This window comes from Canis lupus, chromosome 33 (genome assembly GCF_048164855.1).
Source record: "Canis lupus baileyi chromosome 33, mCanLup2.hap1, whole genome shotgun sequence".
Taxonomy (NCBI): Eukaryota; Metazoa; Chordata; class Mammalia; order Carnivora; family Canidae; genus Canis; species Canis lupus.
In genome coordinates, this window is record NC_132870.1 from 33,513,454 (window position 1) to 33,528,203 (window position 14,750).

Consider the following 14,750-nt stretch of genomic DNA (forward strand, 5'->3'; position numbering starts at 1 on the left):
GGTTCATTCATCATTATAGTCATCTTTCAGTATTTTAACTGCAACTAAGTTAGCAGTATTCAAATTAATGCTTAATACTAATCATAGGAAATAGAAGACAACTTGCAGATTATATATACTTTTATTTTGCTCCTCTTTTTTTTTCATTTTACTTTTACCCTGGCATTATTTTTTAATTCTGAAATCAAGTGTGGATTTAAAAAAAAAAAAAAAAAAGACTCAGGGCACCTGGGTGGCTCAGTTGGTTAAGCATCTGCCTTTGGCTCAGGTCATGATCCCAGGGTCTTGGGATCCAGTCCTGCATTGGGCCCCTGCTCAGTGGGGAGCCTGTTTCTCCCTTTCCCTCTGATGCTCTCCCTGCTTTTAAGCTTGCTTGCTCTTTCTCCATCAAATAAATAACATCTTTTAAAAAAAGGCTTATCTAATGATTGTTTTATGAAATTAGAAGAAAAAATAGGTAGCAAGAAATTTTATTAAATTTTTAAAAGCTTTTAAGGAATATTTTCAGAATAGGGGTGCCTGGGTAGCTCAGTCAGTTAAGCATTTGCCTTCAGCTCAGGTCATGATCCCAGCGTTCTGGGATGGGCTCCCTGCTCATGGGGGGAGCTGGCTTTTCTCTCTCTCTTTCCAATAGAAAATAGTTTCACTCATGCACCCTTGCTCTCTTTCTCTCTCTTTCCAATAAATAAAATCTTTTCAAAAATATTTTCAGAGCTAATTAAAATATAACAGTATGCTTCACCACTTCAATTTGAAAGTGAGAGGTCTGCTTAGGAAATATAGATTAACAATTAAAAAGCATAGTTATGTAGTTTTTAAAAACATATCCAATGTAAATTCATCTATATGTGTAGAAATCACTGCTACCTAAGGAAATTATAATTCAGGATATCCTTATGGGGGAACTGTTTACACAATTTAAGTTTCCAATATTCTAAGTCAATTAATTTTCTGAACAGAACACATGAAAGACAAGCTATCCTATATCTCAAATTAACGGACTCATAAAAATTATTGTCATCTTCTTTGGTGATTAACATTATAGTCTACAGAAAATTTTCTTATTCTAAGTCTTTTGTTGAACTACTTACAGAATAAACTTATGACTAAAAATTGAAAGCAAACTTTGAAGAATAAACTATAAAAACTACTAAACTTCAATAGTGTGAACAAAATCTTACCACATAATTTCTGTCACTTCATAGGAAATGTATTATAAATTACTACAGAAGTACAAAATGTGAAAGAGTAAGAGAATTCAAGTCATATATAACTGTATGTACCTATTTCCTTTCCTTCCACATACACCATTAGCTTTGTAAACTAAATAATCAACAAACTGAACATATCAAACAATAACCTGTCATAATCACTACTTTACAACAAGCTCATTAGATCTAGGGTAGTTTTTGTGAAGCAGATACAAACCAAATATAAAGAACAAACACTTCTAACTACGGAACATTTTAAAAGAAAATAAATTCTTACTTTCAAATTTATAAATAATAGGAATATAGAGCTACCTTCCCTAAAGTGGAAACTTTTCTGTCAAACTAAACCACAGTTTACATTACAAAATGCTAGAAATAAATGCTATAGTTGGACTCTAAATTATACTCTCAAAAGTTATCTCAAAACTCTAAAGTAGTATTCCTATGTATACTCTATTAAAATAAGTTATAAGTAAAAAAAATAAATAAAGTATAAGCAATGATTACTTAAAACACCCCACGCACACACACACATACATACACACACAACTCCAAGGGCTTATCTGATCTTAGAATCCATAATCTCATGTGTCATATCCCAATTCTTTTTCTACAATTTAAAGAATAGTTTTTAAAAATTTGTCAGTGTCACACATCAATTACTGTTGTTGGTTTATTTCCTTAACCCTTATTGTGTTCTGAAAAATATTTGTTTTCCTTATCAAGAAGAAGAAGGGAGTAAAAGATAGTCTTGCATAGCACGTAAGTAATTCAGGGTCAGATCTGACCACCTAAAAGCTTTTTCACCAAGACACTAAAAATTATTAAATTATAACAAAATTGTCATTAAAATCTAATTAGTTCTATAATATCAGTATTTGCCATAAGTGTTTCAATAATCTTTTGCTGATATTTCACCTCTAGAGTAAGGGCTGGAAATAAATAGTAAAATTACATAATATCTCTAGGAAAGAATCTCAGTCTGCTGTTATTTTAACTAATCTTTGTAAAATTTGAAGATTATTTATTAAGCAACAATGTGACTAATTCAGAGTTACACAACTACAGGCAACACAGTGTGGTATTGAAGAGTATGGATTATGATACCAGAATGTGAAGGCTGGAATGTCTATTACCTTCTAGCTGTCTGACCTTGGTTGACTGTATAACCTGTTTGGGCTTTATATTCCTTGTCTGTAAAATAGAGACAAGCATGGCACTTATTTGTTTTGAAGGTTAAAAGACTGGATGCATGGAAAGCATTTAGATTAGTGTCTGATAACATAGTTAACAGCTCTGCTTTTCATTGTAGTGACAAGGTGCCTTGCTCATTAGCACAGTACGCAGTGCATCAGTCTCCTAATTGTAGTGACAAAGTTCATTGAAATTTCAACCCAATTTTTTTTCTTTTATTCAGCACATCTTCAAATCTCAACACGATAGCTTATTGTATCTAAGTTTATTTTTGTGGTCAAAACTATCAGAAGAAGGTAAAATAGCAATGATTTTTGAAGGATTAAAAGGTTCCTCAACTCTTTTCATCATTTCCAGGCTACATGAGCTGTTCTTACCCAGGGTGAGGCAAGGGAGTGGAGAGGGCATTCTGTATAATTGAAGCCCCAGTAAAACAAGCAAATAAAGAAAGAAAATGTCCTAGTAATGTTTGGAATTATTTTTTCTTTTGAAGTTTCAGTTTAGGGCACAATACTGAGTCCAAGGAACTATTATAAACTTCCAAAACTCAATTATGAGTTGAACATAATGAAGACGAGACAAGATGAAAATAAAAAAGGTTTAGTAGAACAAAACAGAGGATATATTTGAGTAAGCATTATGACTGATAAATCAAAGTACATTATCTAATAAATCCAAATCACAAATTGTCCTTTATTTGTAACAGAAGAGCCATTTTTTTTCCTCTACAGTTTCATTTAAAATCCAACTATTCTAATATAACTCAGGGAAATTTCCATTTAATTTATATACAGAAAATATAATTTACAAAGAAATAAAAAAATGGCCTCATAGCCAAACTCACAATTAAAAGAGTTTAAAATGTCATATCAATTAATTTTATAACTATATTTCATCTTTCTACTACATAGTTTGTTTACTTAAGATAATGACGAATTTAGCTTTCAACTAAGAATTACAAAGGGTACATCACTGATACCATTATTAGATGAACAAAAGAAAAACCAGCGATAATGAGAAATACTGAAAATAATTATTTGACAGGAAAACATTATTTCTGTGCTGTTTCTCATTTGTTAAGAGAGAGTATTCTTCTGCAGACAGTAACATATTCTGAGATGTAATTTAGCCTTCACACCAAATAATCAAGATAAAGAGGTGAGCATGGAATATTTTTCCATCTCTTTGTGTCTTCCTCAATTTCTTTCAGAAGTGTTCTATAGTTTTGAGGGTATAGATCCTTTACATCTTTGGTGAGGTTTATTCCTAGGTATCTTATGCTTTTGGGTGCAATTGTAAATGGGATTGACTCCTTAATTTCTCTTTCTTCAGTCTCATTGTTAGTGTATAGAAATGCCACTGACTTCTGGGCATTGATTTTGTATCCTGCCACGCTACCGAATTGCTGTATGAGTTCTAGCAATCTTGGGGTGGAGACTTTTGGGTTTTCTATGTAGAGTATCATGTCATCGGCGAAGAGGGAGAGTTTGACTTCTTCTTTGCCAATTTGAATGCCTTTAATGTCTTTTTGTTGTCTGATTGCTGAGGCTAGGACTTCCAGTACTATGTTGAATAGCAGTGGTGAGAGTGGACATCCCTGTCTTGTTCCTGATCTTAGGGGAAAGGCTCCCAGTGCTTCCCCATTGAGAATGATATTTGCTGTGGGCTTTTCATAGATGGCTTTTAAGATGTCGAGGAATGTTCCCTCTATCCCTACACTCTGAAGAGTTTTGATCAGGAATGGATGCTGTATTTTGTCAAATGCTTTCTCTGCATCCAATGAGAGGATCATATGGTTCTTGGTTTTTCTCTTGCTCATGGATTGGCAGAATTAATATTGTGAAAATGTCAATGTTACCCAGGGCAATATACACGTTTAATGCAATCCCTATCAAAATACCATGGACTTTCTTCAGAGAGTTAGAACAAATTATTTTAAGATTTGTGTGGAATCAGAAAAGACCCCGAATAGCCAGGGGAATTTTAAAAAAGAAAACCATATCTGGGGGCATCACAATGCCAGATTTCAGGTTGTACTACAAAGCTGTGGTCATCAAGACAGTGTGGTACTGGCACAAAAACAGACACATAGATCAGTGGAACAGAATAGAGAATCCAGAAGTGGACCCTGAACTTTATGGGCAACTAATATTCGATAAAGGAGGAAAGACTATCCATTGGAAGAAAGACAGTCTCTTCAATAAATGGTGCTGGGAAAATTGGACATCCACATGCAGAAGAATGAAACTAGACCACTCTCTTTCACCATACACAAAGATAAACTCAAAATGGATGAAAGATCTAAATGTGAGACAAGATTCCATCAAAATCCTAGAGAAGAACACAGGCAACACCCTTTTTGAACTCGGCCATAGTAACTTCTTGCAAGATACATCCACGAAGGCAAAAGAAACAAAAGCAAAAATGAACTATTGGGACTTCATCAAGATAAGAAGCTTTTGCACAGCAAAGGATACAGTCAACAAAACTCAAAGACAACCTACAGAATGGGAGAAGATATTTGCAAATGACATATCAGATAAAGGGCTAGTTTCCAAGATCTATAAAGAACTTATTAAACTCAACACCAAAGAAACAAACAATCCAATCATGAAATGGGCAAAAGACATGAACAGAAATCTCACAGAAGAAGACATAGACATGGCCAACATGCACATGAGAAAATGCTCTGCATCACTTGCCATCAGGGAAATACAAATCAAAACCACAATGAGATACCACCTCACACCAGTGAGAATGGGAAAAATTAACAAGGCAGGAAACAACAAATGTTGGAGAGGATGTGGAGAAAAGGGAACCCTCTTACACTGTTGGTGGGAATGTGAACTGGTGCAGCCACTGTGGAAAACTGTGTGGAGGTTCCTCAAACAGTTAAAAATAGACCTGCCCTACGACCCAGCAATTGCACTGTTGGGGATTTACCCCAAAGATACAAATGCAATGAAACGCTGGGACACCTGCACCCCGATGTTTCTAGCAGCAATGGCCACGATAGCCAAACTGTGGAAGGAGCCTCGGTGTCCAACGAAAGATGAATGGATAAAGAAGATGTGGTTTATGTATACAATGGAATATTACTCAGCTATTAGAAATGACAAATACCCACCATTTGCTTCAACGTGGATGGAACTGGAGGGTATTATGCTGAGTGAAGTAAGTCAGTCGGAGAAGGACAAACATTATATGTTCTCATTCATTTGGGGAATATAAATAATAGTGAAAGGGAAAATAAGGGAAGGGAGAAGAAATGTGTGGGAAATATCAGAAAGGGAGACAGAACATAAAGACTGCTAACTCTGGGAAACGAACTAGGGGTGGTAGAAGGGGAGGAGGGCGGGGGGTGGGAGTGAATGGGTGACGGGCACTGGGTGTTATTCTGTATGTTAGTAAATTGAACACCAATAAAAAAAAAAAAAAAAAAAAAAAAAAAAAAAAAAAAAAGATAAAGAGGTGAGATTTAATCAAATAAAAGGTGAACATAAAACAAGAGTACCTTGCTTTTTCAGTACTTAATTGTGTTAAATTACCTTTTATCTGTTGAAAAGTCAGTAGAGCAAGCTGTTTAGCCATAAAAATTACTTATTCTTGTATAATTATAGACTGTTATGAATATTAGGCATAACTGCCAATAACGAGGGAGGTCATAAAAACTTTATCATTTTCTTTCAATGTTGTTTAATTTCTCATCACATTGAAAAAGACTTGAGTGTCATTCATAAAATCATTAACTTTGTTTTCTCAGCACACCAATTAACATTTACTCTGTATTAACACTGTTCTCCTTTTCCCTGTCTCTTCCAAAGGATTTAAAACTGAAATATTATAGCAATAGACATAAAAGGCAATTTATTCATTTGATAACCAACTACTGGGAATATTTAAGATACATATTTATTAAATGTAAGCTTGTACATACAATGTGATTAGAGCAGTTTCTTATACATTCTAGGAACCTGGAAGAGGACTACATGCAGAGTAGAACACAAAGGTAAAATATTGTTAAAAGCAAAACACGAACAAAAATGACTTAATTTTGTCTTGTGAAAATTAGAGGTATGATGTTTAACTTGAGGATTATTTGCAAAGAAGAGGGAGATCTGAGATTGAGGTTAAAATACTAGTTTTAGAGTATGACACCATGCCTCCTAAGGTTAGTGAAAATGAAAAACACTACATGCAAGGTGAAGTAATAAACAGGTTGTGCATTTTTAATCCCTTTTGAGATCTGCGTGTGACCTTGGCCATTACCTCCCTACTGAAATCTCCAAACTCCCATCTGCAGAATCTAGGCTGGATTTAGATAATTCCTAAAGGCTCTTCCAGTTTTATATATTAGGAAAAGGAAAATGTTTAAATCCTAGATGCAATAAATTATCACTCATGGGCATGGAAAATCTGCTTCTATAGAATGTAAAGTCTTTATATATTTTCTATTCTCTACTTCTCAGCATATGTAATTTTACATATTATAGATGTCAAATTAAAAACCTGTTCACTGTATCTTTATGAAATACGTGATTCCATACCAGAGTAGAGAGGTATTACTTATGCTCTCCAAAACTTACAAAGTTTTCTTGTATTAGTATTAGAAGTTTCTAATTTAAATATTTTTTTCCCATATATGGGGGAGGGTTGAGTTGAAGCAAAAACAACTTCAAAATTCTCCTTGAAAGGGAATATGATTACCTTTTCAATCTTGTTGCTGCGAGTCAGGTTCCCTCAAACATCGGTACCTCTTTACAGAAATATCAAGAATTTAGGCTTGACAACATCACTAAAGAATTGTGACTTTGGAGAAGTCATACAGATACAGAAAATTTTAGTTTCCTCAATTATTAAAAAATAAGTTTGTACTAGATAACTGTAAGATCTTGGTTATTGCAATATTATGATTTTCTGATTATGTAATATATGTGTAAGCAAACAGTTGAGTAAATTATTATGGGGCATTACTTATACAATATACTACCTAACTGATCGTTTAATAATGTCTGGTAGCTTTTTCCTGAGAGATATATACTCAACAGTGGAAAAACATTTCAGAAACATGTATTATTCATATATATATATATATACACATTTGTGTGTTTATTTACATTAAGTAACGTCCAAAGTTTATTAACTCCTCACCAAAAAGAAGCACTATCTAGTTCTCCCTAATAATTCTCAGAAGGAAATAAAATGGTAAATATTTTCTCTGCTTTACAAAGAGAGCAACTAGACATTAATGAGCAAATGGGATATGCTTCAGCAGTTCATTGAACAGACTCCGTGTCAGAGGCGGAATAAAGTGGGGTTCACGGAGTCTATAGACTTTTCCATTAATACTGTGTCTTTAATTTTCTATTACAGCTTATACAATGTAGGAGTGGATATGTTTATGTGTTTTGGGGCAGTGGCTGAGAAAACTGATAGGAAATGATAATCATTAAGATATGATGTGGTCTCAGAACAGTTACTCATTGTACTACAGGTCCCAGGGCACTGGTACAGACTAGATTCTTTTTCTTTATTTTTTATTTTTTTATTTTTTTTATTTTTAAAGGCCACATAGCCCTTCCTTTGGCTCTCTAGCTACTGGGATTCATTGAGCCGTATCACTAAAGGCTTACCTTACAAAGGAGGTATTGATCTTCTACAAATAAAAATGTTCCCTTACACTTTCAGAAAACCATCTCGCTCTTTCTAAAGTCTACACAAAGTGTAGATTCAGGTCTTTAGAGAATGGGTATAGCCCAGCCTCAAAATGTATCATCCCGCCAACTGAAAAGTTCTATCAAATATTGTTTTCCTTACAAATAAAGACTAAGTGGGTACCTTCTCACTTGGGAACCCAGAGGAGTCAGGTCTAAGTTCCTGATAGCTTTCCCTTTCCCCTTGCTGGCCCATTGTTCTCAGATTCACCTACTTGCAGTGAGTGAGTGTGCTGCCTGATTTAGCTTCCCCTTACTACTTTGAGTTATTTGGACTTTGCCACAGGTTTCAATAAGTTCCCCAGTAATAATGCTTATCAAAGGTCAAGTACAAAAACAATGGAAATAGAAAATAATTTTGAGAACAATTTGGCTATTACCTCAAGTATTTCATTTTGCTACCTCCAAGGTATTTTCCCTTCACTTGGTAGATATGCTAACATATAGCTTACACTATTTGATTTACCATAGACCTGTTTAGACCTCAAGAGAAAATAAGCCCATTTTATTAAAATAAAGGATGAACAATTAAAAAACAAGCTAATTTACAAAAGCTTGAGGCAAGACGTTCTCTCCAAATTGCTTCAACACTTTCAAATAAGGTTAGTGGTAATCTTTCCAGTTTGGGACTCAAACAAGATTGTTTGGCTACATACTCTGAAGACAGAGCAAAGATGGAGCTACTTAGGAAGCTGCCTGCATGGCAGTTTGTTGAGCAAAAGATGCATGGTACTTTTTGTGAACTACCAAAGCACACAGGAAAGAGGTCAACCTGAATCTATTTGAATTTTTGCCAAAAAGATGGGAGCCAAGGGCAATATATATAAACACTGGACTCTAATGAACTAATGGAGTACTATTATCTCTGATTGTGCTCATGTAACTATAATCCATTTTATACACGGTAGGCACAACAAATCAGATGACGACACTCTTGCTTATGATCCTTCTATTGGCTTCCATTGTACTTAGAATAAGTCCTAAACACTATAACCTGATTTCCAAGGCCCTCCATGGTCAGGCATCTACCTATCCCTCTTACCCATCTCAGGTCAGTCTCTCTCTTTCTCTCTCATGGTAGGCTACACACTGATCTTCTGACTCTTCCCCTAACAGGGAAAGCTTACTCTGACTGTAACTCTTTCTCCCTGAACTTTTTCATGATGGATTCTTATCTTTTAGAGATCAATTTAAATGTGACCCCTGCATATCTTGCCTGACAAGCCTAATGTAGCAACAAAGACTGTCCCCTTGACTAAAATTAGTCAGGCTCCTTTCAGTCTTCTTTTTAACCAGACCTTGTATTGGACTCTATACTCAATCTGCCTATACTAGTCTTAGCAAAGAATCCTACCAAGCCATCCTTCCATCTTTGATATGTGATCACCCACAACACCTGATCAAGTTCTTCATCCCTAACTCTTGATGTCTAAGCTTTGGCCTTCCTTTAATAAGAATTTCATTGGTAGTTTAATAAGTTCAGTAACAATTCCCCTACGTGTGATACCTCCTCTCAGCAATTTTCAATTCACTGACCCCTTCATTCTGTTCTTTGGCTATAAATCCCTGGTTGTCTTTGCTATATTTGGAACTGAGCTCAGCTCTTTCCCCTAATGAAATAATATTGAATAAAATCTGTCTATTGACTTTAATGAGTGGCTGATTCTGTTTCTCTGGATCTCAGAATTCAAGAACCTGGAATTTCTATCATTGCTTTGGTACTTCTGAAATCTTGAAAGATGAATAAAACTTCAAGTGAGGAGACCAAGGAGCCATGGAACTTGATGCTATGGACTACTGAAAAAAAAATTTATGTAGTGTCAAGAGTGTGTTAATGGTGCTTTCTAGGTCAGAAAACTTTAGAACTTTCCCCACTGTACAACTTCCCCTTTGTTACTAAGGTTATTCTGCATGGAGTTTCAAAATGAAAATTGTTCTTGTTTTAGTTTGAGTGTCTTTAGAATGTCTGACTTTGGTGTCCTAGAGGAAATGAGGACAGTTAGTTTCAATATCTACAAAAACTGAGTTTCACAGAAAGATCTTGATTAAAAACAAAACAAATAACAACTCTTCTTCAGAAGAATAATAAGTGAACCAAACAAAAATTTCATTTTATCTTAAACCTGAGTAAGAATAGTGCTCTTTGAACTATAGTAGGTCATACTGTGTAATTTCTCATTAGCCAATATTATGCACTGAATTGTGTCTCTCCAAAATTTGTGTCTCAACCCCAGGGCCTCATAAAGTTACTGTATTTGAAGATAAAGTCTTTGAAAGGACATTTAAGTTAAAATGAGGTCATCAGGACCCTAATTCAATATGATGGTGCTCTTAAAAGAAGAAAAAATTACAACAGAGACAAGACCAGTTGAAGACACAGGGGGAAGACACCTATCTACAACATAAGGATAGAGGTCTCAGAAGAAACAAACCCTGTTAACACTTAACACCTTAATCTCAGATTTCTTGCTTACAGAATTGTGAGATAGTAAATTTCTCTGTTAAAGCCATCTAATCTGTTATATGTTGTTATGGCAGCCCTAGCAAAAAAAAAAAAAAAAAAAATACAACAGCCAACTAAGAAATGCCAAAGACTGTCATCAGGGTAAAAACATTTATAAAGAGGTAGATTTACATTTCAGAGTTGTTTGGTTTTCTCTCCAACCAGAAGGATATTAGACAGCTGCTAGTTTGTTAATACTTCAGATTTACTTGGTGGTATCCGTTCATTGGTTTAAGAACCTAAGAAGTATGCAGGATACTAGAAACTTCAAGTCAGGAATAGAAACTGACTAGAAACTTCAAGTCAGGAATAGAAACTGAATGGTCTCACCATTCATAAAAATAGAAGAACTATAAACCTTCTTAGTGAATGATTTTGCAATTCTACTGCATTATCCTTCCTTCTTTCACAACTTCCACATCATAAATAATTTGGCTGACAATAAAACAGGGCTGGGAAAGCAATATTTATCTAAAATAATCAAAACTATTGTCACAGAATCATGTTCTTGGCTCTTCTTGTTTTGTTTTTGTTCTTTTTCTTTCCTTTGTTTCTTCTGTTTTTCTTATATTCATCATTTTTTTTATTTTGAACATTATCATGCTATTTATAATTCATGGGAGATAATATTCTAAAATAACTGTACTAGCTTTTGGAAGAGAAGCAATGTCTAGATTACTAAAATAACATTTTTATTGTGGTTAAAAAACACATAACATAAACTTTAACATTCAAAATGAATTATTGAAAACTACATATGAAACCAAAGATGTATACTACATGTAAAGCTAACTGAATTTAAATTGAAAAAAAAACATACGTTGAAAAGATTTCCTTACCAATATTGGGGTGCTTCAAAAGACGGCAGATTCTAGCTTCTCTTTCCAGTTTCTGATGATCTGTTTAAAAATATAAATCACAAGTCTTAGCAAAAAAGATTTAAAGATAATAAATGACATATTAAAATGATATAAAGCCTTTACATTTACATATCCTTTGATCTCTTTTTAAAAAATGATAATTTGCAATTAGGTGAACATAATATAGCTTAGCAACCAAATTTTCCTTTTTTCCTTAGCTTGATGCTTGACAGAGATACAGAATACAGCTGAATTTTGACAGGGCTGGAGAAAACAGTGAAAAATGTCACAAAACAACAGTATTCTTTCTTTACCTTAAGTATATATTATTACAACAACTTAAATAACCCAAATACACATACACATTTAAGCAGAGGATGCCTATCCGGAATTTGGAATGCCATAGAAACACTGCTAAGTAGGGTTACAGTTTGCCCCTAATGAAGAAATATTTCCTGTCCCGTCATATTTTCTATCAACCACTTTTCATACAATTGTTGGTCCAACTCCCTAAGTTTATGATGTTCTTTCTTATATCCGAGACTTCTAAAAATCCCACATTGCTTGCTCACTTTCACCCTTCTACATTTCCCTACTCATTTCTTTGAAGAGGCATGGCCACTGTAAACTTGCCTTTTAAGAACTGATACTCTCCTCTGGTTTCTTTGTGGTGGTTCATATGCACATATTTATAACCAAAATCACTGGCCAAAGCACAAAATAAGTGTCAAAAAGAGGCAAGAAGAGAGAAGAAACACATGCTGCCAATCAGGACAGCACTACAAAGTGGTCATTAGTTGAAAGCCTTATATAGCTATCTGACTTAAAACTTACAGTAATCCTCTGGGAATAGGCATTACTATATCCATATTTTAAAATATAAAAACTAAGGCATAAAGGCATTAAAGATTAATGGTGTCTACTAAATCAGCTCTCATTAACTAGAGTTATGAAATAGCCTTAAAAGAAAGAGGGAACACATATCTAACTACTTACACACAGTCTATACCAATGGTCCTCAAACTCTGTGGTCTTACAACCCCTTGTTATTCTTAAAAATTATCGAGGATCCCAAAAAGTTTTGTTCATATTGATTAGATCTAATCATGCTTGCTCTATGAGAAACAAAACTAAGAAAAATGTTAAACATATATTAATTCATTTAAAAACAATAATGAACCCATTATATTAACATAACCGTTGCATTTAATTTTTAAACTTTTTATTTGGAAATAACTAAAACTTACAGAAAATTTGAAGAACAGTACTAAAAACACATATACCAGATTACCCAGATACATCTATTATTAATATTTTACCCCTTAAAAAATCATTTATGGGGACCCCTGGGTGGCTCAGCGGTTTAGCGCCTGCCTTCAGCTCAGGGCATGATCCTGGAGTCCCAGGATCGAGTCCCACATCAGGCTCCCTCCATGGAGCCTGCTTCTCCCTCTGCCTGTGTCTCTGCCTCTCTTTATCTCATGAATAAATACATAAATATTTTTTTAAAAATCAATTATATATACATATCCATGCTCTATGTATATATACATGTCTGTGTATGTATATACACATTTGCTAAGATTTTATTTTATTCATTCATGAGAAACACAGAGAAAGAGAGGCAGAGACACAGGCAGAGGGAGAAGTAGGCTCCCTGTGAGGAGCCCGATGTGGGACTCGATCCCAGGACCCTGGGATCATGAGCCAAGGCTGATATTCAACCACTGAGCCATGCTAGTGCCCCATATACACGTATTTAATCAACACACAAATATATAAATATACATGTTTATATTTATATCTAACTTTTTTCTGAACTATTTGAAGGTAAGTTACAAACATGAAGGCCCTTTTTACCTCTAAAATTTCAGTATATATTACCTAAGAACTAAAATACTCTCTTACAATCACTGCATAGTGATCAACTTCAGCAAATGCCACACTGAAACAATACTTTACCATCCATACTCTAATTTTCTCCATTTAACTCAATCATGCCCTTTATAGGATTTTTTTCCCTCCAGTGCAGGATCTGGCCGAGGTTCAGATATGGCACTGAGTTATCATCTCTCTTTAGTTCCTTTACTCTGGAATATTTCCACAGTTTTTGTCTTTTATGACCTGACAGTTGTGAAGTATATCATCATTTCTATCTTCAAAAAGAATTATTTTCATTTTGGTATTGTCAACTGCCAATCATGGTTTGATTTAGACTATGCATTCTCAGCTAGAACATTATCCTCCTCTGGCTGTCACATATGGAGGTATATATTGTCCAACTGCTTCTCAAAAATGATAACTTTGAGCACCAGGTCAAGGAGCTGTTGAATTTCTCTGCTAAATATTACTTTTTGTTTCCTTTGTAACTAATAAAAATATGTGGTGAGACCTTATTACCAGGAAAACATCCTGCTCTTCATCAAAATTTCCCTGTAAATTTTGCATTCAGTGATGATTCCTGCCTGAACCAGTCTTTATGATAGTAGAAAAATGTTGATTTTCTAACGCTAGCAGAGTAACATATATTTCATGAAATATACGATCACTTAAAGTCAATGATTGTAAATAAGAATGTATAAGGACAGATAGTAGCTATACTTGCAATAAAAATAATGTAGTATTCAAAAAAAAATGTAGTATTCATCTTATCGTTATGTTGTACACCTGAAACTACTATAACATCGTTTCAACTGTACTCAAAAAATGATTTTGAAGTGAAAAAAAATTTAAAAAGAGTAGCACGGTTTTATATCTTTGGCAAATCTCTTTGATGTTTGCCTTAATTAGAATACAGCTGTATTCTCATGTTTGCTTCTATATTCTATCTACTGTAATATGTTGTTTTGGTTGAAGTAGATCAACCAAATCTGACCTCACAAGGATATGTAGTTGGAAAAAGAAAGAGCACTGTCACAGCCTTTTCAGATAATTGTGGTTATTGTTCTTTAATATCATCCCAAAATTCAACAAGTGATAGCTTCTTAAAGGTTAGTTGCCATGTGAAATCTGAAACTTTATTAATGTATTTTATGAACCATATCAATGAAGTCATGAACTTTAATGTTTAAATCAAATTAATTTTCAACATTAATATAATAAATGTTCTTTTTAATATAATAAAATTTTACTCTGCTACATTAAAATTCATTGCTCTTTCATATGCTTCTTTTACACCTAGGCATAACTTTATAATATGTCGAACCATTTGGAAAATATTGGTTAGTATGTTATGTAGTTCTTCTAAACATGGACACATTTCATTACA

The 14,750-nt window shown here is 34.1% G+C and overlaps 1 protein-coding gene across 23 annotated transcripts in view; it reads right to left on the reverse strand.

Annotated features, from left to right (window-relative positions):
• Window positions 1-14,750, reverse strand: part of CAMK2D (calcium/calmodulin dependent protein kinase II delta) — a 309,843-nt gene that overhangs the window by 199,702 nt on the left and 95,391 nt on the right. For all 23 annotated transcript variants that reach the window (XM_072810436.1, XM_072810438.1, XM_072810440.1 and 20 more), the window contains exon 3: window positions 11,462-11,521. In XM_072810436.1, the coding sequence (XP_072666537.1) occupies window positions 11,462-11,521 (60 nt within the window). The remainder of the gene's footprint in view (window positions 1-11,461; window positions 11,522-14,750) is intronic.